The sequence below is a fragment of the Lissotriton vulgaris genome, unplaced genomic scaffold (assembly GCF_964263255.1).
Source record: "Lissotriton vulgaris unplaced genomic scaffold, aLisVul1.2 SCAFFOLD_3227, whole genome shotgun sequence".
NCBI lineage: Eukaryota > Metazoa > Chordata > Amphibia > Caudata > Salamandridae > Lissotriton > Lissotriton vulgaris.
In genome coordinates this window covers 209,125-231,842 of record NW_028255102.1, presented here as the reverse complement: position 1 = coordinate 231,842, position 22,718 = coordinate 209,125, and the positions used below count along the sequence as shown (strand labels likewise).

Here is a 22,718-nt window from a genome sequence, read left to right as displayed (position 1 = left end):
GCTGCAAAACTACACCGACCGGTAAGAAACCATTCGATCCTACTTGACCTATCCGCTGTGTTTGATACAGTCAATCACACTGTACTTACGAAACGGCTGGAGGCAGTAGGAATTTGAGACACTGCACTCACCCTTCTTACCTTTTTCCTCTCAGCCAGAGAACAAAAGGTGTGCAGGGACCCTCTAGAATCCTAATGAGTACCATAAACTATTTCATTGGCTCCCCCCCCCCCCCCCCCCCCTCCCCCCTCTTCCTTCCATTGCTAAATAAGCTCTGGTCCACATCCCTAGATTTAAGGCCAGATGGGGAGGCAGATGACTTTTTTTCACTCCATGTCAGGCTTTTACCATCCAGGACCCAGTTTAGAGCCAGATTAAAAACTGACTTTTCCTTTCCCAGTAGTGACAAATCACCACCTTGCATCCTCCCCCGCCAGGATGCCTTGGCATTCATGCGCTTTATAAGCTATAACTTACTTTCCTGCTCCAGTGTGGAATCTTAACATTGTCCTTACCAGACTAATGGTGCCACCCTTTGATCTATTGCACAAATGCAATTTCTCACTTGGAAAGTTGCTTTCCTCATTGTGGTTACATCACTGAGGAGAGTGGGTGAGGTTCAGACACTAACCATAGAGGAACCATTTTGCCAAATCCACCAAAACAAAGTGGTCCTTCACTGTTAGACGGACCGGGAGGGTCGGCCGAGGTTACGGGGAGAGGTCTCCAGGGAGAGCCGTCTCCAACGACTGTACAGACAAGTAACTTCCCCCCCACAGACGGACACCACACAAGATTGAAGGTTAACGAGACTTTATATGCACTTCTTAGGTTACGTTGGTATGATACAAGGAGGTCTGGACTCGGGGGTCCCCTCGGTTCTAGTCTTTGGTTGAGGAAAGGGGTAGCGGGACAGTCTTAGTTACCAATGAGTACAAAAATAGCTCTCAATCCTCGAGCTCGGCGTTCTGGATGATCGGGCCGTGGAGGAGCCAAGCAGGTCCCGAGATGGATGAAGAAAGGGCGACGGTCCGCGGCGGAGCCTGCAGGTCCCGGTGAAAGATGACGGTTACAACGGTCCGCGGCCACGCCAGCAGATCCCGACGACGATGAAGGATGAAGGTTACGACGGCTGTGGCAGCGCCAACAGGCAGGACGATGGTGCACAGGACAGAGCTACGGCAGCGCCAGTAGTCAGCCCAGGATGAGTTCCTCTTTACGTCTCTCGACTCCAAGATACAACTGCCTTCCTGCTCTGGAGCTGCCCCAGTTATAGGGCTGGTGTGCTTTGATGTCCGGACCCTCGCACTTGGAGGTCGGGAGGTCCGGGATGAGGGAGTCCAGACACCCAGCAGGGGGGTGGAGCCAGCGCTCGGGGAGGTGATGGGCGAGCGGCACTTGGCGGGGGAGAGCCATCGGCACCTCTTCCTCCCATTGACTTGCCAAGTAGCCCGCTCACCTCCTGGGTGGAGGGTGGTGCCGGAATGTCTGAGGCCGGGCTAGGCCCAGGGTTGAGGTCGATCGGGGGCCAGGTGGCCTCGTGGTGAAGTGTCCAAGATGGCGGCCCGGGCTGGGCGCATGGGCCGGCAGTGAATCGGATCCACGAGGTTAACGTGCTCGGGGGCAAGGGTCCCTGAGGGGACGGAGGACGTGCAGTGGTGGTGTGTGATACTTGCGTGCCCGGGTTCGGGCCTGGTTGGGCCGGGGGAGAGCGGCCCTTCACGTGGCCTGTCCAACATTCACACTAATACCAAATTCCTGCCCAAAGTGATATCTGCTTCTCAAATCAATCGATCTGTTGAGTTGCCTGTGTTCTTTCCTCAACCAGATTCAGTGGCAGAATCCACTCTACATACATCAGATGATAAACTGGCATTATTGTATTACATAGAAATAACAAAACCTTTTTGAAAAACTAAACTGCTTTGTGGCTTTTGCTCCACCACACAAAGGCAATCCTATCTCTAAATCACGTATTGGCCGGTGGATAGTTAAATGTATTCAAACATGTTCTGCAAAGAGGACTTTACCAATTCCCCCTAGAGCGCATTCCACCCGCAAACTAGAGGCTACTATGGCTTTCTTAAGAAACATCCCCATAGCTGGCATCTGTAAAGCTGCAACATGGTCTACACAGCACACGTTCCCCAAGCACTACTGTGTAGATGTTCGACAACAAGCTAATGTATGCCAAGCAGTACTTGGAACACTCTTTCAGACCACTTCAGAACACTTTCAGACCACTGCAACAGCTACAGGTTAGCCACTGCTTTGGGAGAATACTGCGGTATAGTCTATGCAAAGCAGGTGATCTACAGCTCACATGCCTCGAACAGAAAATGTTCTTGGCATGTAGAGCTGTAAATGTACATGTGCCCACCCGCCTCCCCATACACCTATACCTGTTGCAGTTCTCTCGTACTTTATGTACATATGCATGGACATCTCTATTCTACTCTTACTAACTCCATTCTCACCCTCTGTGGGAAAACAATCTAGCAATGGAGTGGATGCCCATGCGCGCTCTCAATGAAAGGAGTGACTGGAACGACTTCTTCGAAGAAAAACAGAAGTGCAAACATCCTGACCCAACACTAGATGGCAGGAGTATGCAAGGCATGTGAATCTACAGCTCTACATGCCAAGAACCTTTTCCTTTTTACAAATTGGTGTTTGAGTTCCTTATTGTGCCTCATTTATTGATTGTGTCCAACAAATGCCTAACATTCCCCTCTAAGTCTAAGACTGCTCGAACACTACCACAAATGGAGCACCATGGGAATGTTAAAGCAAGTTCAGGTACACTAGTAATGGATGCCTGCAGATTTTGCACAGTTTTCTTCATTTTGGTACACTAATAGAGCGCTGGCTTCCTACACATCATGCAAGTGTTTTAGTTCATTGAAGGTTTCTGCGATGCGGCACTAGGATTAAGTGACATTTCTTCTGTTATTGCAACAAAGTATGTTTGATATCCCTTGAATTAACTTTTATACATATTATATCCTGACTGTCTGAATATTTTACTCTAGGTGGGTATCGACAAGACCATTCCAGCAACATGAGTTCTTATGGGCAGGACCATGATCGCTATTCTGGACACGGAGACAGTAGGGGTATGGGGATGTCCGAGAGCAGAGGAATGGGAATGTCTGAGAATCGAAGCCGTGGTCGCAGCCTATTTGATCGTGGAGGCATGGGCAGAGGTGGCAGAGGCCGTGGTGGACGTGATGGCGGCCGAGATGGTAGAGATGGAGGCCGAGATGGCGGCAGAGACAGAGATGGTAGAGACTTTGGTGGCAGAGATGGAGGAAGGAGAGATGAAGGAAGGAGAGATGAAGGAAGAAGAGATGAAGGCAGGGATGGTGGTGGTGGCAGAGATGGTGGTAGAGGCGGTCGTGATGGAGGCAGAGAAAGTGGTAGCAGGGGCGGCATGCGGTAAGAATCCTTTTTTTCCAATACCTGATTCGTAATTAACTAGTAAGATTTCTAAAATGGGAGGAAGCGATCTGCACAATTGCATACGTTCATACTAATTTTGACTTTTAACATTGGCCTCTAATTGGGAAAAGATGGGCTTAGCATCCTATGGAGTATTTATTTAAATCAGTTTTGCAGGTCGCTTCCGATATCGGGCAAGTGCCTTGGGTTTGTTCTGGTGCTGGATGGAGCATGCACACTTTAGGCTAAAGCTGCACCCCGTGTAGGCCTCCTCCCCCCCAGGTTTATTACACACGTTATTCATGTCTTGATTCATATGTACATAACTTTCCCCATTGAGAAATTGATTTCTTGACTCCTATGATTAAAAATAAGGTTCCTTTGGTGGCGCAGAGTTCAAAAAACCCACCCCTGCAATTAACATGTTTGTGTATAGGCTGTTGCTGTAGCCCCAGTCATGACTGTAGATGGTGCGTGCAGAATAGACCACAGCTTGCTAAGATGGACTCTTGTCTAACATTTATTTCAGGTACTGCTCTGTATTCCGATGTATTTCTAGTATTTTGTTTTGCCATCTACGCATATCGCCTGTTAGTTAAGGAATTACTTTTTAAAGAGCTGACCCTCGACCGTTCCGCTCTCACTTTCAGCTCTAATCATTGTAGATATTTATAAGTATTTTGTTGTGTGGGGTGCATGTTCCATCCTATGTTATGCTATGCAGAGTAATGCCTTTTAGTTTGGCTCTAAATTATGGCCCTGCTGTACTTGCTGGGTGGGTGTTCGTAATGATGGATTAATCTGGCGAAATTAAAGCTGCAGTGCGAGTACTCTGCCTAGCATCTGTCCAAAGAATCTTGCATTGAAACATGCAGTTGTCAAGTTGCATCCTTTCTCAAACAAGCCAGTAAACCTTGCTTCAATAGTCTTGCAATATGCAGGGTCACACCTCTGATTACTTGGACCTGACATTGAAGTTTGAGACTCTGAAGCTATCACCACAGCCCTAAAAGTGTTGTGTGCTTTTGCACTTCTTTTTTAATCCCGTGTCCCAAATATATTGAGTCATAAGCTACTTCTAGCCAGTTGGCCGAATTATGAGCTAAAAGAACCAAGCCCCTTAATCTACTGTGGTGATGGCTATCAGCATCTGCAGGCGGTAAGTAGCACAGTTCATGAAAAATTTGCCCATTGTTCATTAATGGTTACTGCTATTTTTATTGGTTTTCTTCAATGTGGCAATCCTTTTTAACATGCTTTGTCGCATTTATATGCTACAGGTTACAAAGTGAGAGCGTTGTATACACCTCAGTACATAAAAAGTGGTCATACTCAGTACTCAGCCGGCAGCATAATGAAAAGTGGGAGTAGACACGGTGTCCATATGGAGAGGAAAATATACATAGTGTCACTTACTAAAACTAAAGAAAAGAACAAAATGGTGTTCCTTCATGTAAATCATTCTGTAACATTGATGAACTTGTTTTGGTGACTTAAGTATACAGAAGGTGTATTTGAGAATGTGTACTATTAAAGATGTAAATATTTTGTAATTGACTGCATATGGCAAATGTGAAAATCATTGGTGGGTGGGAAAGCTGCATTTCACAGCTTGGTAACTGTAGCCTCCCCATGTCTCAATCCTCTAGGTGTTAATGGTGCAATACTTCGGGAGAAGGGGATGCTTTTTCTTTTTCCTGTCCTCACTGCCCCTGTTTTTTCTTCTTTATTGATATATTTGCTGACTTGGCTTTTGCTACCTTCTCTGCTTAAAACTGTCGTCCTTAATATCTAGTAAATGTTTGATTAGTTGCATGCCCAATTGCTTGCAAGTATGTAAATGTGGTCTTCCTAACTTTTTAATCTCCTTTCAACTACGTGCCACCAACATAATATGCTCTTTAGCTGCTTCTTTTAGAGAATGCAGAGTGGTGCTTCTAAATCAGTCTTCTATCTGTTCTTCGTGGCCTATGAAGCCAATAGTCCCTTAAGGGTGCAGAGAAGTTGGCTCAGTTAATCGTTTTGCCACCTTTTTAAATCCCTGTAATGCAGCGAGTGGGCTCAAGATTTCAAATCATATGTGGGAGGGATGGGGTTTTCTTTGAAAGACTTTGTTACAGGAATCTCAGTATGGTTATATATAGACTGCAGGGCCCGCGAGTATTGCACTTTTAATGCCCCTGTATGGGTAAATCTAGAATGTCTTAAATGACCATATCAGAAAGTTGTGTGTACATGTGTGTAAAGAAGAACTATTGGCAAGCCGCCGCCCCGAAGACTCATAATGACGAGCTGAAAGAGATGCAATGTTTGGAGATGTATAAAGCCACTGCCGTGTCCCATGAGCCCCCCAAAGGCTCAGAGCGGCCCCTGGCTCTGTAAAGGGAAAGGCCTTCATTTCTTCACGTTTATCCCCCCAGCAGCGCTGGAGAGCGAGTTGGCTTCAATAAGCCTGGTGGTAAGTTTTTGAGTATTACCATGGTTAGTTTAAAGTCACTGAAAACAACTTTTTTTTATTCTCAATTGTTTTGAATGCCAGGTACACGAGTACACATTGTAGTGGGCCATGCCGGCATTACATAAGGGTATGAGGTTTAACCTCTGGTTTACACAGATAAGAAAGGGAGACGATGGATTACTACTGTAATTTGTGGGGACAGTCTATGGATTTGGTTACAGCTTAAACAACCCAGTGTAACTTCCTGGAATGAGTTTAAAGATGGCCAACTGTATATGTGCAACCCCCTGCGTAACATCCAAAGAGTATAAATATGGGAATCTGTACATATTGAATCCCCAGTGTAACTTCTTGAAGAGTATTAAGATGGGCAACAGTACATGTTCTTTCTGAAATATTTCTTGAGAAATGTTGTTATTGGTTGCCAAGTTTGTAATCCCTCACCCAGAGTCAATAGAATTAACATAAAGGTAAATCCCATCCCCCACTACTGCTGTTTTCACAGCTCAACTCTGTATGTAGCCCAACCAACACCAGCTACTGGCTGTTACTCATGAAAAGATTTTGTGTGGATTGGGAATTTGTGGCATTTATTCACTTTGGTTTTCTAATTTTCCCGGCTGACAGGATTAATGGATGAAGGCCCAGACCTTGATCTAGGTAAGCGTTTATTTTAATTTGTTTGTTTTGTGTGTGGTTTTCTACTCCTATTTGTTTTGTGTTTAATGTTCAGTAGTCTGTTTATGTCTGGCATGCACCGCTTAAGCTGTGCTCTTATTCATGAACCTTGCTTCTGTTTCTTTGGTTACTAAAGCTCTATATCCTGCATTTATGTGGAATACAAGCTGATAGGCTGTATTGTGATGTTAATAAGGTACTATAATGTACCAGCCTCTCTCTCCTAATGACCGCACCCAAACAAGTAATCACTGTTGTAAATTGGAATATAATTTCCTTTTCAGTACATCCTCAGTCTTGAATTGATGAAGTCAAGCCTACTACTGTTTCTTTTATAGTTTTTTTTGTTCCAGGGTCCTTTTCTCTAACAGTGTGGTTTCAAACTTCTACTTATCTTTGCCATGTCCCAAAAAGTATGATAGTGCTACTTTGCATTAGTGTGTGTAAAAGGTTGTAGACTGACGTAAGATGCTTCATTCTCCCATCCAGGATTTCCGTATATCTGTAACCTGTAATAGCCCATGTTTAATCCCATCTGACCAGGTCTTTTGATGATCATGCTGTGGCGCATACCGGACTATGACTGAATTAATTTTTTTTACTAAAGTTCAGGGTTGATGGGTATGGTCTTTTATACAGATTCTTGGGAGTATCGTTTATAACGAATGACTTTCAGAACTTGTGCCCCAATCAGTTTTGATGCTGATAATTCACTGTTACAGCAAACAAATGGATGGAATGCTGACAATGCAAACATTCTCCCCGAGTCAAAAGATCCGGGTTAAATCCATTGTTCTTTTGCCCACTAAGCCACCCCAGTTTGGACCCAGCCATATGCAAATCAGTCTTACCCTGTGCCTCAGGGGAACAGTCCAGACCGAACTGCGAGACCAGATCCTCCCTAGACCGGAAACAAGCATCCTGGGACCGGTAGGAAAATTTGAATCTGCCATGAGTGCTTAGACAACCTGAAGCAAACACGTACCCGTTCACCACTTTAAATGCTGCTTCCTGGGAAGCATCAAGCCTAAAGAATGGCAAGATGAATCCTTGCCTCGATACCTCATTTGGCCTGGTTTGCAATTGTGTGTGCTAAAACACCACCCGTCTGCAATTGTGCCATTGGAAAATGGCCATTCCCAAACTTACGTGTTCCTTCTCCCCTTAGTGGTTGATGATTTGTTTGTGAACATTACTGAACACAGTGGCCCTCCTTCCAAACAAGATTTTATGGAGAAAAAAATGTTCAGCACCCCGTGAAAAGAATTTCTAGTAGCAATCTCTTTGGCGTGCAGAGTATTGTACTGATAGAATTAAAAATGTGCTTATGGATTGAGTTATTTTAGATTGTATTCAATAAATCTGAACAGCCATACCCGTATGGCATTTTGCTTGTCCCATGGTGGGAGAAAAATAAGATAGCAGCATGAATCTTTTTTGGGATTCGCATACTGCATTATTCTGCCATCTAGTGGTAAAGGTCTGAAAGGCAGGCTTTTTTTTATTTTTTATAACCCATTAAAAAAAAAAACTAATTGATCATTTTGCTTGGCTGTAGACACCCCCCCCCCCCCAAAGTTTCTTTGAAAGAAAAGATCAAAAAATGCACAGTATAGTTTAAGCGCCATGGGCCACTGAGGGAAGACTTGTCTAAACACCAGAGCATGTGCTTATGGAGCATTCCCTTTTCTGCCCAAAGTGCACTCACACATTTGCACAGAAGGACAGCCAAAAAATGTGCAGTCTCTGCCTGCCAATAGACCATTGATTGGAGGGCTTCATAGCCTGCATGGAGTTCCAGTCCAAGCCCGTAAAACCAAGGCAAAATCTGAGGTGGGGGCAGTATGCCGTGGCGCACATGCAGGAGGCAGAGCAACTCTCTAGTGGCCACAAGAGCTGTGAAAGTACTGAACTTACACATTGGGAACACTCGGACGTCAAGGAGACTTCCAATGTCAAAGGCAAGGTGTAGGAAAGTGAGGTTCTGTTGCAGTCCTTCCCCCCCCCCTCACACACATACACACACACACTTGCCAAATTTCTGATGTACTTTTTCTTGATGTGCCATAGGTCCCCGCCACTCAGGTTCCCAGGGCCTGTGCTCTTTCCCAAAACTGTACCTTTGTACCCCCAATTGGTACCTCTCTGGCCACATGCAATTCTCTTGTAAAAGGTAACAAGGGCACTGTGACCAAGGAAGGCCTCTAAGGATTGCAGCACAGGCTGCGTGTTTTGGTTCTGAACAAAGTGAAGAGTCGACATGGCTCTAATCTGTGTGCCATCCCTACAACCCACTGCCCTGGCATAGGTCCGCCACCCCTCTAGCTGGGTGCACTATACCAGTGGTGAGGGTACAGGTGCATGAGCCCTGTATCCCTACAGTGTCTAAGCCTATTCTTAGACATTGTAAGCACAGTAATGGCATTAAGAGTATATGGTGCTGTGAGTTGGTCATTACGAACTCCCCAACACCATAATGGCTTAACTGAAAATGGGAAGTTTGACTTGGCTGCCACCACCGGACATGTTTCTGGAGAGCCTGCTGCTCTGGGGGGCGGGGCTGAAACAATGCACATCCTTGGACAAGGTGCCAAGCCTCCTCCCCCAGGATGGGCAGGGTCCACAAAGGGGAAGCTTCAAAGGCTTGTCCCCTTTGTGAGCTACCCTGGCCCTTTGCTGCTTCCAGCAACTAGCTCCCACCGGTTCTGAACACCAACTTTGGGTGGGAGAATCGAGGGGAAAACCAAGCGACGATGGGAGGTGTGCCCAACTTTGCCAACATCACCCGTCATCAGGTGGGGGAGGCAAGGTGAAGGGGGGGGGGGGCAGCCTACCAGAGGCATATGCCCCCCTCCCGCCCCAGGAGAGTGCCATAATCGCAGGTGTATCCACCCTAAGGAATGGACCCATTGGTCTCAAGCTTTAGTTACCTGTAACAACCCTAAATCTAGTATTTAGGGGCAACCCCGAACCTTGCCTCCTCAGACTAAAACCGTCCAGTAGAAGGCCCGAAGAAACCGTGCTGAACTAAGGGGAGGACGCCCACGGACTTGGCCCTAGTCCTACTGGCCTGTCCGCACCCTTAAACCGTCTCCAGCGAAATCCCTGTGTCCAGCAGCCCTCAAGAACCCGAAGGACCTGCCCTGCCTTCCAAACCCAAGACTTTGTCTCCCGTGAGCACCGGATCTGCTCACCAACGGAGTCTGGTCCCAGCCAAAACCGCAAGTCTGCACCAATCTGCACTGGATGCTCACGAGTTATTGGCCCCACCACGGGGAGGTCTCCCCGGTTATCCTGACTGGAGATCTGGTGATCTGACCTGCCTCAAATCTCCAATAGACTCCTGCAGCCCCTTTCTAGAGGATGCCCCAGAAACCGCGACAGGAGCTGGTAAGAAAACCAGCCTAAAGACGCCCCTGCAGGCGACGTCCCATGGCTTTGGGTGGCCCAACAAACACTGTCCCATCATCCCCAGGCATCCAAACTTACCTCTCCAACCGGTGGTCACCTCCTGGAGATCTGCGTCCCCAAGCCTGCAGTCTTTGTTGCAACCGAAGAATTCCCATTGAAAACAGGGCACCCAGCGCCAAAACAGCACCTTGCCGCAGCTGCGGGTGTTTATTGGGTTCTAATTCTGATCCCCCTTTGCCCTGAGCCTAACACCAGGAGCTTTGCTCTCACAGCCCTGTGGCCTGCTCGTGAGCAGCCACCAACCTGAGGCCCCCTATCCCCCATTGGATAACATTGGGCCTCAGCGCACTGCCCCCGGCCACCCTAGTGCCGTAGAGAGAGTTCTGAGAGTGCATACTTCCCTGGGGGAATCCTGGTTTTAACCCCAGAAAAATATCTCCCAAACCAAAGTTCTTACCTTGAAACCGATAACAGCCTATTTTCTTCCCATAGCACTGCATTGACTGCTTTCTTGTGGAAACTGTTAAGTGTGGAGTTGGGTTATGAATGAGAACTTGAAAAACAGCAAATCTCTAAAAGCTGCCTTACTTGCCTTTTTAGGAAATATCCCAGTGTGATCTCTAGGCATATCACACGGAGTAGAAAAAGTTATCCATATAATAATCTGAAAAGTAATTTCCACTGTATTGAAAGTATTTACAAACCTATAACAGTCATTTTCATTCAGCTTGCTTGTAATGTTCAGTCTGCCTTGAAAATTATCATTCACACTAACCTGTACCAGACTTGCTTAGTTCTAGGAAATAAATATAACTAAATACTATTTTTATACTAACAAATTGGTCTGAGTTCAGTCTTTGCGTGTGTGACATTTGCTGCCTGTGTGTACAACAAATGCTTAACACTACACTGACAAAGCCTTACTGCTCGCCCACACTACCACAAATAGGTGCTATCTATCTAATTTTACCTCTGCCTACCTTTGGGGATTGTTTCATACACCTGAGAGTGGCAGACTATCGACCCAGGGATCCAGAAACCTGTCTGGTGGTAGCAGCTGGCAAGCAGTCACTCAGCCAGGACACTAGAGTTAGGTCGTTTTTCAGGGTGCATCTGTAAGATGCCCTCTGTGTACATTTATCATTAAATCCCACAATGGTATCAAACTTCTCAGCACATTAAACCCACACTGATTCCAAACTTCCAAGAGTTCTTGAAAGGCTCACAAAGGGGGCATGCTTTTGGAGCTTCTACTTCGTGAACTCTGCCCATCCTGGGGGAGGAGGCTTGGCACCTCGTCCCAGGATGTGCATCGTTTCAGGCGCCCAAGAGCAGCAGGCTCTCGACCCAGGGGTCCAGAAACATGTCTGGTGGTGACCGCCTTCGCAGCCACTCAGGTCACTGGTAGCTGGTAGAGTTTCAGGGGGCACCTCTAAGATGCCATCTGTCGTTCATTGTACATTAAATCCCACACAGTGTGGGTTTATTGTGCTGAGAAGTTTGATACCATACTTCCTAGTTTTCAGTAAAGCCATTATGGTGCTGTGGAGTTAGTACTGACAACCTCCCAACACCATTTACTCTTAACCCTGTGGATGCGGGAAAATGTCACGTTTGCGTAAATCGGACGGCTCCTGACCAGCCGACGCACACGCCACCCGTGAGGCCAAGAACATAGGCCCTAGGTACTAGTTTGTCAGGAACCAAAGGCACATTCAGTCGAAGTACATCAGCAGTTTGGCAAAAAGTGGGAGCAACCATGCAAAAAGAGGGCACTTTCTTACAGTCTTTAAAACACTTACTTGTAAATTTGGTGCCCTAATATCAGTTTTAAAAACCTTTTTACTGTAGGAAATGGGCTCTTTTTGATGTGGTCACCTCCACGTTTTGCCTGGTACTGGTTCTGATTTTGACTGGAAGTTTACTTCCTGCTAAGTCTTTTTCCAAAACTGTCAAATTGTTTCCCCAATTGGCAATACCTTTAACACCCCCAGGGACCCCTCATTAAACAGACTGCCATTGCACACTGCGTATCGACTTGCAGACAAAAGTGATAACACATGGCACACATCCCTGTGTGCCATGCCAACATACACTGTATGAAGTGTAGGAAAGTCTACCCTACAGCAGGCCTTACAGCCCTAAGCAGGGTGCACTAAACTGCATGTTTGGACATATCTGCATGAGCAGATATCCCCCTGTGCTGATCAGTTCCATTTGTCAGTGCAAGTGACTAGGGAAGCCATTTTAAGAACATGTGCTGGACATTATGATGGAGTTACTGAAAACGGAGATTTTTGGGATCAAACTTCTTATATTAATAAGCCCACAAGTATTCTAGTGGTGGATTTATTAATACATGCACTCAGAGGGCACCTTTGAGGTGCCCCCTGAAAACCTACCAACTACTGGTGTGCTCACTGACTGGTCTTAGCTAACCTACCACCTCCGATTAGTTCCCGACACCCCTCTCCCACTAAATCTGACTTCCCTCAAAGGGGAGGATGCCCTCCCCCCATCCCACCTTTTTGATTAGGGCCCATTTGGCACCCAGGCAAGGTGGAAAAATGAGTAGTCTGACATGTTCACCTTTTGGGATAGTTCCACCCCTAAGGCGGGTTACCTGAAGTGAAGACTGTGAGAAGTTGGCCTGATATGTAGTGCTCACTATTCTAGTGATCACTGTATCATTCCAAACGACCCTTATTGATGATTGGTTGTAAGTCAACCGTAGACCAGCTATCCTAGTAGCATGGACAAGAGCAGTCTTTAGGCTACACTCTAGAGGGCGTGCTAAGCCAGCTGTTATACCATCACATATACCCCTTGAACACCAAGTGAAAGGACACCACACAAGTTGTTATGAAAATAAAAGGATATTTATTTAGAACACAACAACCATGGACTCTTTATGAGGACAGGGTGCTAAGCACAATACAAAGCTCTTAGGAAAATACTCAAATCGCACAATTTACACAAATGCCCGAGGGGCACGAAAAACCATACACTACAAAAGTGAAATGCGAAATTACTAGTAGGGAAGTACTGGACTAATAGGCTTTGGAATCGCTAGGACTGCATTACTGAACCTTCAGATTACTAGTAGGAGACCTAGGGGACTCGGGTGCAGAGTGTGCACTCTCACGCGGGATGCGGGACAAAGTCTATGGAGGCTAGTAAAAGCAAAGTTAGTGTTCTCGGGCGAACCCGACTAGGTAGGTTGAAAACGAAGGTGGATCTGGACCCTTGGATAGTGAGGCTATGCTGGGGCACCGAAATGCCGAAGTTACCTAGCCCAGGGGCTGCGGCTGCATAGGTCTGAGAAGACGTCGGGAATCCTCGTTGACTAACCAGGAGCCTGAAAGAATGAGTTGCTGGCAGGCGACCAGTGAAGATTGTTCGATGGATCCAAGCCTGGATCGAAGATGGAAGACACCTGTAAGCAGAGGGGACAAAGTCCTGAATCACTAGCCAGTGATTAGATGGGCACCAGGATGGCACCGGATGGAGTCACCTCGACCAGGTGAGTGGGCGACGCTGGGCTCTGCAGTCTCACGGACCAGGAGGCGTTGTCGGCGACCAGGATGGAGGTGCGAGCTGTCCCACGATGGTTGATGCTGTCGACGTCGCTGGACCCAGGATTGGGGCAACAAGTCTTGGCAAATTCAAGCCCACGCGGTGGACCTAAAATGGCGTCTGGAGTGGACCAGGAGGGTCCGGGGTGCTCCTCTTTTGAAAGGGAGCAAGGGCCAGTCTGGAGCAACCAGACTAGCAGTGGTGATGTCGTCGGTCGTCGTCGGGAAGGCCACAAGCCAGCGGGCTAGTAGCCAGACAACGCGGTGAGCAGCCAAAAAGCAGAATGGCCCCACGCAGATCTCGTGGATGCTGGGGGGCTGGTCTTCGGTGCTGGAGCTGCTCAGGGTCGGGGTTTCTCGGACCCCAAAACACTCACCAGAGAATCCCTCGGCGGTCGTGCTGGATAGAAGTCGTGCAGTTCTGATGATGGCCGGTCTCTCGAGGTCTCGTCGCACCTACGGTTCTCAGCTTAGCTGTAGAGGTAGGTAGAGGTCAGAGGTGCCAGGGAAGCCGGGTCTCGTCGAGCTGGTCAGTCGGATTCCGGAGGAAGGACGTGCAGCAAACCGCAGTGTTCTTAGATGGTGCCTGCGGATGCAGGGTGACTACTCCTTAGCCACAAGGGAGAAATCTTGAGAAGAGTCGAGAGTTCCTTTCGCAGAAAGTAGTTTCTTGATTCAAAGAGGATCTAATTTGGAAGGGGGCCCGCTCCTATCTTTATCCTAAAGAAAGGGGTGGGTACGCGACTAGGTCCTGCCCTAGGGGTGGGACCAGGAAGGGGGGTGGTTACACCCCTCTCCGGACTTTCCCCAGCTCAGGGGCTGGTGTGCCCCTGGAACTGGTTCTAGCCGGCAGATGCGTAGTGAGCACCGGGGTGCCACTTGCAGTCACCTTCCTGTAAATCCCTGCCTACACAGGATACACAAAACCCTGTCTGGGATGGTGCTAGCACCGCCCCTGACAGGAAACCCTTTGTCCAAGCTCCCCTCGCTGGAAGGACTCCCAGCTGCAGGGGGTCAGACTTGTGTCTGCGGTGGCAGCATCCACTTTGTGATGCTGAGGCTCGAGTTAACTGTAACCGGGGTTCACAGTTACACACATGTCGTGTCCCTCTAGAAGGGTGGAATGCTAACCCCGTCGCCAGAATTGGCGAGGGGTTAGTATTCCAATTTGTATGACACCTTACTCGACATGTTTTGATAAAGCGATACCAAAGATGGCATATAACCGCGAGGATTATGATGCACTTAAGAGTATATGGTACGCGTTATCATGGAACAGCTATTAGGACTTGGTTCCGCAAGCTGCAAACGGGCTCAGCTCATGCCAGAGCACCATCTCACACGATTCCAAGCACTCTGCCTTCAGGATTGTCAAGGCCTGCCATAGGAGTGACTGATAGGAATCTGTGTGTCCATTTTAGGGTTAGATATAGGTATACTATATCTAAAGCAAAGGGTGATTACACCACCTTGCCCCAGCTGTCGTGCAGCCAGTTGTGTCAGATTTAGATGGCCAGCCAGGGGTGGCATAATATATGCTGCAGCCCCTGGTAGGCCCTGGGTACACCTATGCCCTGAGTTACAGGGTCTGATAAGGTGGCCCAGTATCAATTAGATATGTACCTAAGGTACTTGGAATCTATTTTACAGAGAGCAGTAGGCCTGGGGTCCTGATTGGCAGGGTCCCAGGCCAACTAAGTCGGAAAACCAGCAAAACACCAGGCAAAAAGTTGGGGGCAACCATAGTCGGGTATCCACCTTCCTACACAACCCCCCCCCCCCCCCAAACGAAAGGAGATAAGGCTATCCTTGACCAGGTAAGCCTATATTGCCTGAGTGGCCATATGAGGTGGTACATGCACTGGCATGGTTACCCCCCTGTATCATGGTCCACTAAGCAATCCCTCACCCTAAGGGTATCTGAGGGTCTCCACCATAGGGAATCACTACCTGTGGGGTGTTTTGGCAAAGTAACAGGCTGGTGTGGGAATGAAGTACTGAAGTGAGACTCCACTACTGTTGGGCTCAACTTCCTCCAATCTCTATCCACCGTATGTGCCTTTCTTTCCAGTACTGAGTTGCTATGAGCTCTGAGGGTCAACCTCTGGCTACCTAAAGCTGGAGGCTGAGTCCCTCTGTTTGGCTTACTGGAGGGACAGGTCAGGTTTGGGGTTTTTAGGCCCCAGGTTTGGCTGTGCCCAGCAGCGTCCAGCTGTGGGAGTTCCCTAACTAAGTTTAAGGGGGATCCCTCAGGAGTGTGTTTTATTTTCACTTGGCTAGGACTACTAGCTTCAGTGATCCTAATCTGCTGATTGGGAAGTTCTTTTGGACAGGGGGCCCTTTGGGGTCCACCACTGGCCTTCCTGACCTTTACAGCCCTGGGCTGATTGAGGCAGGGTTGAGAGGTGCAGGCTACCTGCTCCAGACTGTGTCCCACCAGGGTCCACTGCCATCGGGGGCTCTGCCAGGCTAGGCCTGACTACCTCTGGGGCAGTTCCTTCACCAGGGGTAGAGTCAGTTCCCTGAGGAGGCTGGCTCTCACCTAGTGTCTGGGAGGGGGAAGACTTTTCTTCCTCCTCAATGCTCTCAGTTTGGGTGGAGTGATCCATTGTTTCAGGCTTCACAACCCCACTATCTGTCTGAGTAGAGGCTGAGACCATTTCAACCTTGCCAACCTTTTCAGGAGGGCACTCAGTCTGTGTGTGGGCTGTGACTGTCACAGCCCTCCTATCCTGTTCGGGAAAGTCTGTCTGAGCTTGGGCAGTGATGCAAAACACAGTGTAATGATTGCACCGGAGGCAATCATTACACTGAGGGTTGCCACCCTATCCGCTTTTTGCCCTGCCCACCGGGATTTGATGTTTTACTTGCGGCAGGAGACGGTGTCTCTTAATTAGCCACTAAGCACTTTTTTTTCCAATTACAGGGTTTATCTGCAACAATGACTGACGTGCCTTTCATTTCTCTGTGCGTCTTGTTTCTTTGGCTTTCCCTTTCACGAGTTGCTTAAAAAGTGTCCCACAGGCCTGTTGCTGAGCCTCTTCGCCTCGTAAGCATTTCAGTGTGCTCTGGGTCTTGTACTGATCTATCCCCTGCCCCTCTCGTTGCTTCCCCCTCTCCCACTTGTTGCAGTCAGACGTTCACACAGCGGCTCAAAAGGAATCGCAGTCAATTTCTCCCCTGTCTATCTGCACGCCCCCACTCTGTGTCCACAACTCTTTGCACACCACATTCCCTCCATTTATAGGCTCTGGGAGGCATTGCGTTTATGAAGAGCACACCAACCCCTCCATGTGCACATTCAGTGTCCTGCATTCTCTAGGCCAACGGTCCGTGTGTCCAGCTCGGCACACACTGCCTGGCACCCTCACTGCCCACCTCCCCGGTTCTTCGTCAAGACCATCTGTGCGTACCCACTAAGTACGTGGTACCTCTCCAGGCTCCCCTTGCTGGTGCTCGCTGCTCGTACATGCTGCGCTTGGCACCTCGCGATCCCCTTTGGTGCTCGTCGCATGCAGAGTGCCTGGCACCGCTATTGCCCATTCCCTGTGTCTCGCTAGGTGTGAGAAAATGCCCTCTTTCTTGCATGGTATGCCCCCACTTTTTGCTGAATTGCTGATGTGCTTTGACTGAGCGTGCCCTGGGCTCCTGCCAATCAGGTATCCAGGGCCTGTGTTCCTTCCCTAAAACTGCATTGAAGCCTAAGTCCAATTGGCATCTCTGGCCACATGTCAGCCCCTGGTAAATTGTACCATAGGTACCCAGGGCACTGTGACCAGAGAAGGCCCCTAAGGGCTGCAGCACTTATTGTGCCACCCTTAGAAGCCCTGTACACAGACAGACAGGCAGGCAGACCCTTTGCAGGCTGAGTTTTTTGTGCAGAACCAAACAGTCGACATGGCACCCATCCCTTGGTGCTATGCCCACAAACCACTGCCCTGCCATACATCAGTCACCCCTATAACTGGGTGCCCTCTGCCAGTGGTGAGGGTACAGGTAAGGTGCATGAGCCCTGTGCCCAGGTCCATTCCTGGGCCCTGTAAGTGCAGTGTTGCCATTAGAGGTATATGGTGCTGGGAGTTTGTCATTACTAATTCCACTGCACCATGATGGCTACGCTGAAGACTAATAAGTTTGGTATCCAACTTCTCAGCACATTAAACCTGCACTGATGCGAGTGTGGAATGTAATGTAAAATGCACGACAGAGGGCATCTTAGAGGTGCCCCCTCAAACTCTACCAACTACCAGTGACCTGACTTGAGTGGCTGCGCAGGCTGCCACCACCAGACATTTTTCTGGACCCCTGGGTCAAGAGCCTGCTGCTCTCTGGTGCCTGAAACAATGCACATCCTGGGACGAGGTGCCAAGCCTCCTCCCCCAGAATGGGCAGGGTTCACGAAGGAGAAGCTTCAAAGACTTGCCGCCTCTGTGAGCCTCTCCAGACCACTTGCTGCTTTCAGCAACTGTTTCTATGCCCCACTGTGCGCAGGAGAAGCAGCGTGAAAAAGGCGAGGAAGAGTTGTGCCTTGAGACCTCCCGGTGAATTGTGCTCTTTAGAAGAATATCTGACAATTTGAAATCAGTGGCAAGGTTAGGGCGCTGAACCCTGTCCCACAGCAGAGGGGACGAGCCTGTAGGGCATTTAGCAGGGTGACCCCTGAGATGCTAGCCCAGGCTGCTGTGACTCACCCTTGCCCTCTGTCTGGCGAGTTAGAAAGCGACTTGGAGGCCCTGCAAAAGTGGCTGACGGAGAGGCTGAATGACCTGGCCCCTGTTCTGCCCCCCCGCCCGACATCTAAGCGGGTCTCGGCCCCTTGGTTTACCTCGGCTCTGTGGGCTACGCGGCAGCAGTGCAAGGTAGCCGAAAGGGCCTGGCGGGCACATTACGACAGTAAGGACAGGTCTGCCTATAAGGCTGCGGTTAAAGCTTACCACCGCGACATCCGCCTCGAAAAGAAAGCCTATTTCGCGGGGAGAATCGAAGCAGCTTCGAACTCCAGTAAGGAGATTTTTACTATCGTTCGAGAATTCATCTCACCCCGGACCACCGTCTTGGAAGATGGCCCTGTAGAATCCTGGGCAGCAGATCTGGGGTGCTTTTTTACAGGCAAGATCAAACTCATCCAGGACTCCTTTCCTTTGAGTGGACCGGTCACGCTGCCGGTGTCCGAGGCGGGTATGCCCCCCCCAGTCATGCAGGGCGCCATATTGGCGGAGTTTCCATCTCTGCCAGCCTCCGCCTCCCTTGCGCTCATGGGCAATTTAAAATCTGGGTCTCCGCTTGACCCCTGCCCTGCTAAGCTTCTGGGTAAATTGGCGGAGGTGGTTAATCCGCTGGCTCACCCTCTTCTCAACCTTTCGTTGAGTTCGGGAGAGGTGCCGCCATCTTGGAAGCAGGCAATGGTCATCCCGTTGCTTAAAAAGCCGGGACTTGACCCGAAAGCCCCTGCCAATTACAGGCCTATCTCGCTGCTGCCGGCTTTTGTAAAAATCTTGGAAAAGCACGTTCAGTCGGTGCTCACCAATTTTTTGGAGTCTCATGAGATCTTGCACGACTCCCAGTCAGGCTTCCGCTCAAACCGCAGCACCGAGACCGCGCTCCTTGAGGTTTCGGAAACCATCAAAGGGGTGCTGGATTCCGGGGGCAAAGTCATGCTGGTGTTGTTGGACCTGTCGGCGGCCTTTGACACCGTCCCCCATGAGGGCCTGCTCGCAAGACTCTTTGAGATTGGCCTGCGGGGGACGGTGCTCAAATGGTTTTCTTCCTTCTTGGCCGGCCGCCGGCAAACGATCAGGACATCATCTGACACCGCTGTAATGCCGCCTTTGGGAGTCGGGGTCCCTCAGGGCTCTATTTTGAGCCCGACCCTCTTTAATATCTATATGACCCCTTTGGCGGCGGTGGCGGAGTCTTTTGGTGCCCGGATCGTGTCGTATGCCGACGACACTCAGCTCCTCTTCTCATGTGAGAGGGGGGCTGACTTTGACGGGGAGAGTATCCAGAATTGCCTTGGGGCTGTGTTCGCATGGTTCCAACTGCACAGCCTCAAGTGCAATTCCGATAAATCGGAGGTTCTCTTCTTCGGGTGCGATTCGGAGCCCTGCTGGCAGGCCTGGTGGCCCATCGACATGTTCCCTCCGTCCGGCTCTTCTCCCATGGCTAAAAACCTGGGGGTTAAGATGGACAAGGGGCTGACGATGAAAGCCCAGATTCTGGGGGTAACCGGCACCTGTTTCGGCCTGCTAAAAATGTTGCGGAAGTTTCTGCCTCTCCTGTCCGAGGATCACAGGAGGCTGACGGTGCAGGCCCTGATAGGCTCCAGGTTGGATTATGCCAACAGTCTGTACCTGGGCCTGCCAGAGTATTTGCTGCAGAGGCTTCAAGTGGCACAGAACGCGGCGGCCAGGGCCCTCTTTGGCCTAAGTAGACGCACCAGCGCCTCTGGGTTGTTGGCGACGCTACACTGGCTACCCATCCGCAAACGGATTGCCTTTAAGGCTCTGACCTTGGCCTATAAAGCTCTCCATGAGGTGGGAGCCAAACATCTTCAAAAGAGACTCACTTTCTACCATCCTACTCGCGCGTTGAGGTCGGAATCTTTACTTCTTGCGGCTGTTCCGCGTGTGAAGAGGGCTCGCCTAGGCGGCCGCTCCTTCAGTCTGCTGGCCCCACAGATGTGGAATTCCTTACCGCTCCCTTTGCGGGGGGCGACTACCCTTCTTGATTTTAGGAAAGGCCTCAAAACCTGGCTGTTTTCTCAATAGGTTTGCCTGTAGCTCTGTTTCTTTTGTGGACTTTTGAACTGTTTTTATCTGTGTTGTGTTATTTTGAAACCTGTTTCACCTTACCTAAAGCGCCGGGATTCTCTTTTTGAGTAACCGTTGCGCTATACAAAAAAATAAATAACATAACATTGACCTCTGCCAACTCCACCCCTAAGGTGGGGGAGGTGTGAGGTGAAGCACATCTTGAGGAGGGGGGGGGGGACCCAGCCAACCAGGGCCATCCTACTAGAGAGTTGCAGAATAGGGGGTGTAAACCCCCCCCCCCCCCCCCCCCCCCCCCCGTGAAGGGACCCATTGGTCCCTGCCCTTTACCTACCCACCTGTAAAGCTCCTAAATTTAGTATTTAGGATTACCCTGAACCGTCCTACCTCAGATCCAGCAACCACAAGAAAAGAAGAGGACTAAAGGCTGTGCAGAGCTAACAAGAGGACAACGCCCAGTCTTGGCCCCAGCCCTAATGGCCTGTCTCCCCTCGAACCTGCTTCTGCATAACCCCGGTGTTTCTAGCAGCCAGCAACCTCAAAAACCCCGGAGGACCTGCCTGCATTCACTTTCCAAGCTGTTTCTCCCGTGAACACCGGACGTGTTTGAACTGCAGCTTCTGGTGCCAGCCAGGAACTGCAAATCCAACCAATTTTGCACCTGCCGAATCCTGCCTGAGCTAGAGTGGAAAAACACCACGAGGAGGTCCTCCCGCGATCCTGGCCTGAGATCCGGCGACCCCTGACCTGCCTCAAGACGATGCCTGCAACCTCAATCCAGAGGACCCCCCTACCGCGACCAGGGTGGGTAAGAAAATCCAACGTCCCAAGCATCACGACGCCCCACGGCCTTGTGTGCCCAACCCAGCGGTGCCTAACCAACCCTCTACATACCTACTTACCTGAAGTGGTGGTCGCTCCAGGAAGATCCTCGTCCCCGAGCCTGCAGTGTTTCTTTGTCCCGGAGAATCTCCATTGAAATCGGGGCACCCGATCTCAAAACAGCACCCTGCACTCGGCCGCCCTAGTGCTGCTGACAGTCCCCTTTTTCTGCTAACGTGGTCCCCAACTTGCCCTCAGCTTAACCCTAGGAGCTTTGCTCCCACAACCCTGTGGCCTGCTTGCCAGCAGCAACCAACCGGGATCCCCCAACCTCTGTAGGATAACATTGGACCTCAACACTCTGCAACCGGCCGCCCGAGTGCCGCTGAGGGTGCAACAACAGTGCATCACTGATCCCGGAGTCTAATCTCAGGACCCTAACTCCAAAGACCGATTACCTACCTGGAAACCAATAACCTATTTTTCCTCAGAAGTAGTGTCTACTATTGAAAACTACAAATATTCCTTAAAAATCAGCCGAATAACAAACGCATTTTCTCAACTGTTTTCAGGAAATGTCCCAGTGCTGAATCTAGGTATCAAGCACGAAGTAAGAAAAAGTATTGTTAACATCATTTATCTGCTAAGTGAATATCCTCCCATGGGATAACATTGGTGATTCTATGTGAAAAGGTTTCTAGGTCAACTTTTGAAATGCAATAATATTCTTTATAAATCGTTTTTTAACCAAAACTCATTTACTCGCCTGTTTTCAGGAAATGTCCCAGGGCTGAATTTAGGATCCAACCCTGTGTTAGCAAAAGTAATCTGAAAAGTAATAATTGCATTTTACTTAAAAATCCCATTCATTACAGGGTAGTGGTACTGAATAATCTACTTGGCCAAGGGACAAAATGGTACTGAGATCTACATGTCCTGTAAAATCCACTTGTCCCACCTACTCCATAAATCAATTATACGGGCTGACCGAGAAACTACTGTCTAGTTTATGGGAAAATACGTACTTTTCCCACTGCTCGCTATATACGCAGGATGATATCACAGTCCGCTATGTGAGGGCAGAATTAATGATGGATACATTTTCTCCAGGAACCAACAGCCTATCCTATAATATTTAGACCAGGAATCTGCCCCGCCACCTTTAAACTGGGCTCAAGAACCAACACACTCTCGACTTAAACTGGGCTCAGAAACCAGCACCCCAAGGCCATTCAACTCCTAAGCTGAGCATATGCACCAGTGCCTCCCTAATTTTGTCCCTCGAGCCAGAGCCCTCTAGAGCACACCCAGGGGTGTTCAGCCACCTCTAGAGCACGCACAGGATCTCCAGTCTATTGACAAGGCCCAGGAGTCTCCAACCCTGCAACAAAGTTGAGCCTTTACTCCCTAAACCAGACGCAGAAGCCAGCATCCGCACCCAACCTTCCTCCCAAACCAGGTCACAAGTCAGCACCCCATTCACACCCAAATAACTCAGGCCTACAAGCCACCATACCTACAGTCAAACAAGGCCTATAAGACCGTTTCGACAGCCCTCTAAAA

The 22,718-nt window shown here is 49.3% G+C and overlaps 1 protein-coding gene across 1 annotated transcript in view; it reads left to right on the top strand.

Moving 5' to 3' along the window:
- Positions 1 to 22,718, top strand: part of LOC147659239 (uncharacterized) — a gene marked incomplete at its 5' end in the record, with an annotated part of 178,782 nt that overhangs the window by 7,731 nt on the left and 148,333 nt on the right. Inside the window, 3 exons of the mRNA XM_086951863.1 lie at positions 3,033 to 3,438; positions 5,862 to 5,899; positions 6,527 to 6,559. Coding sequence (XP_086807989.1) covers positions 3,033 to 3,438; positions 5,862 to 5,899; positions 6,527 to 6,559 — 477 coding nt within the window. The remainder of the gene's footprint in view (positions 1 to 3,032; positions 3,439 to 5,861; positions 5,900 to 6,526; positions 6,560 to 22,718) is intronic.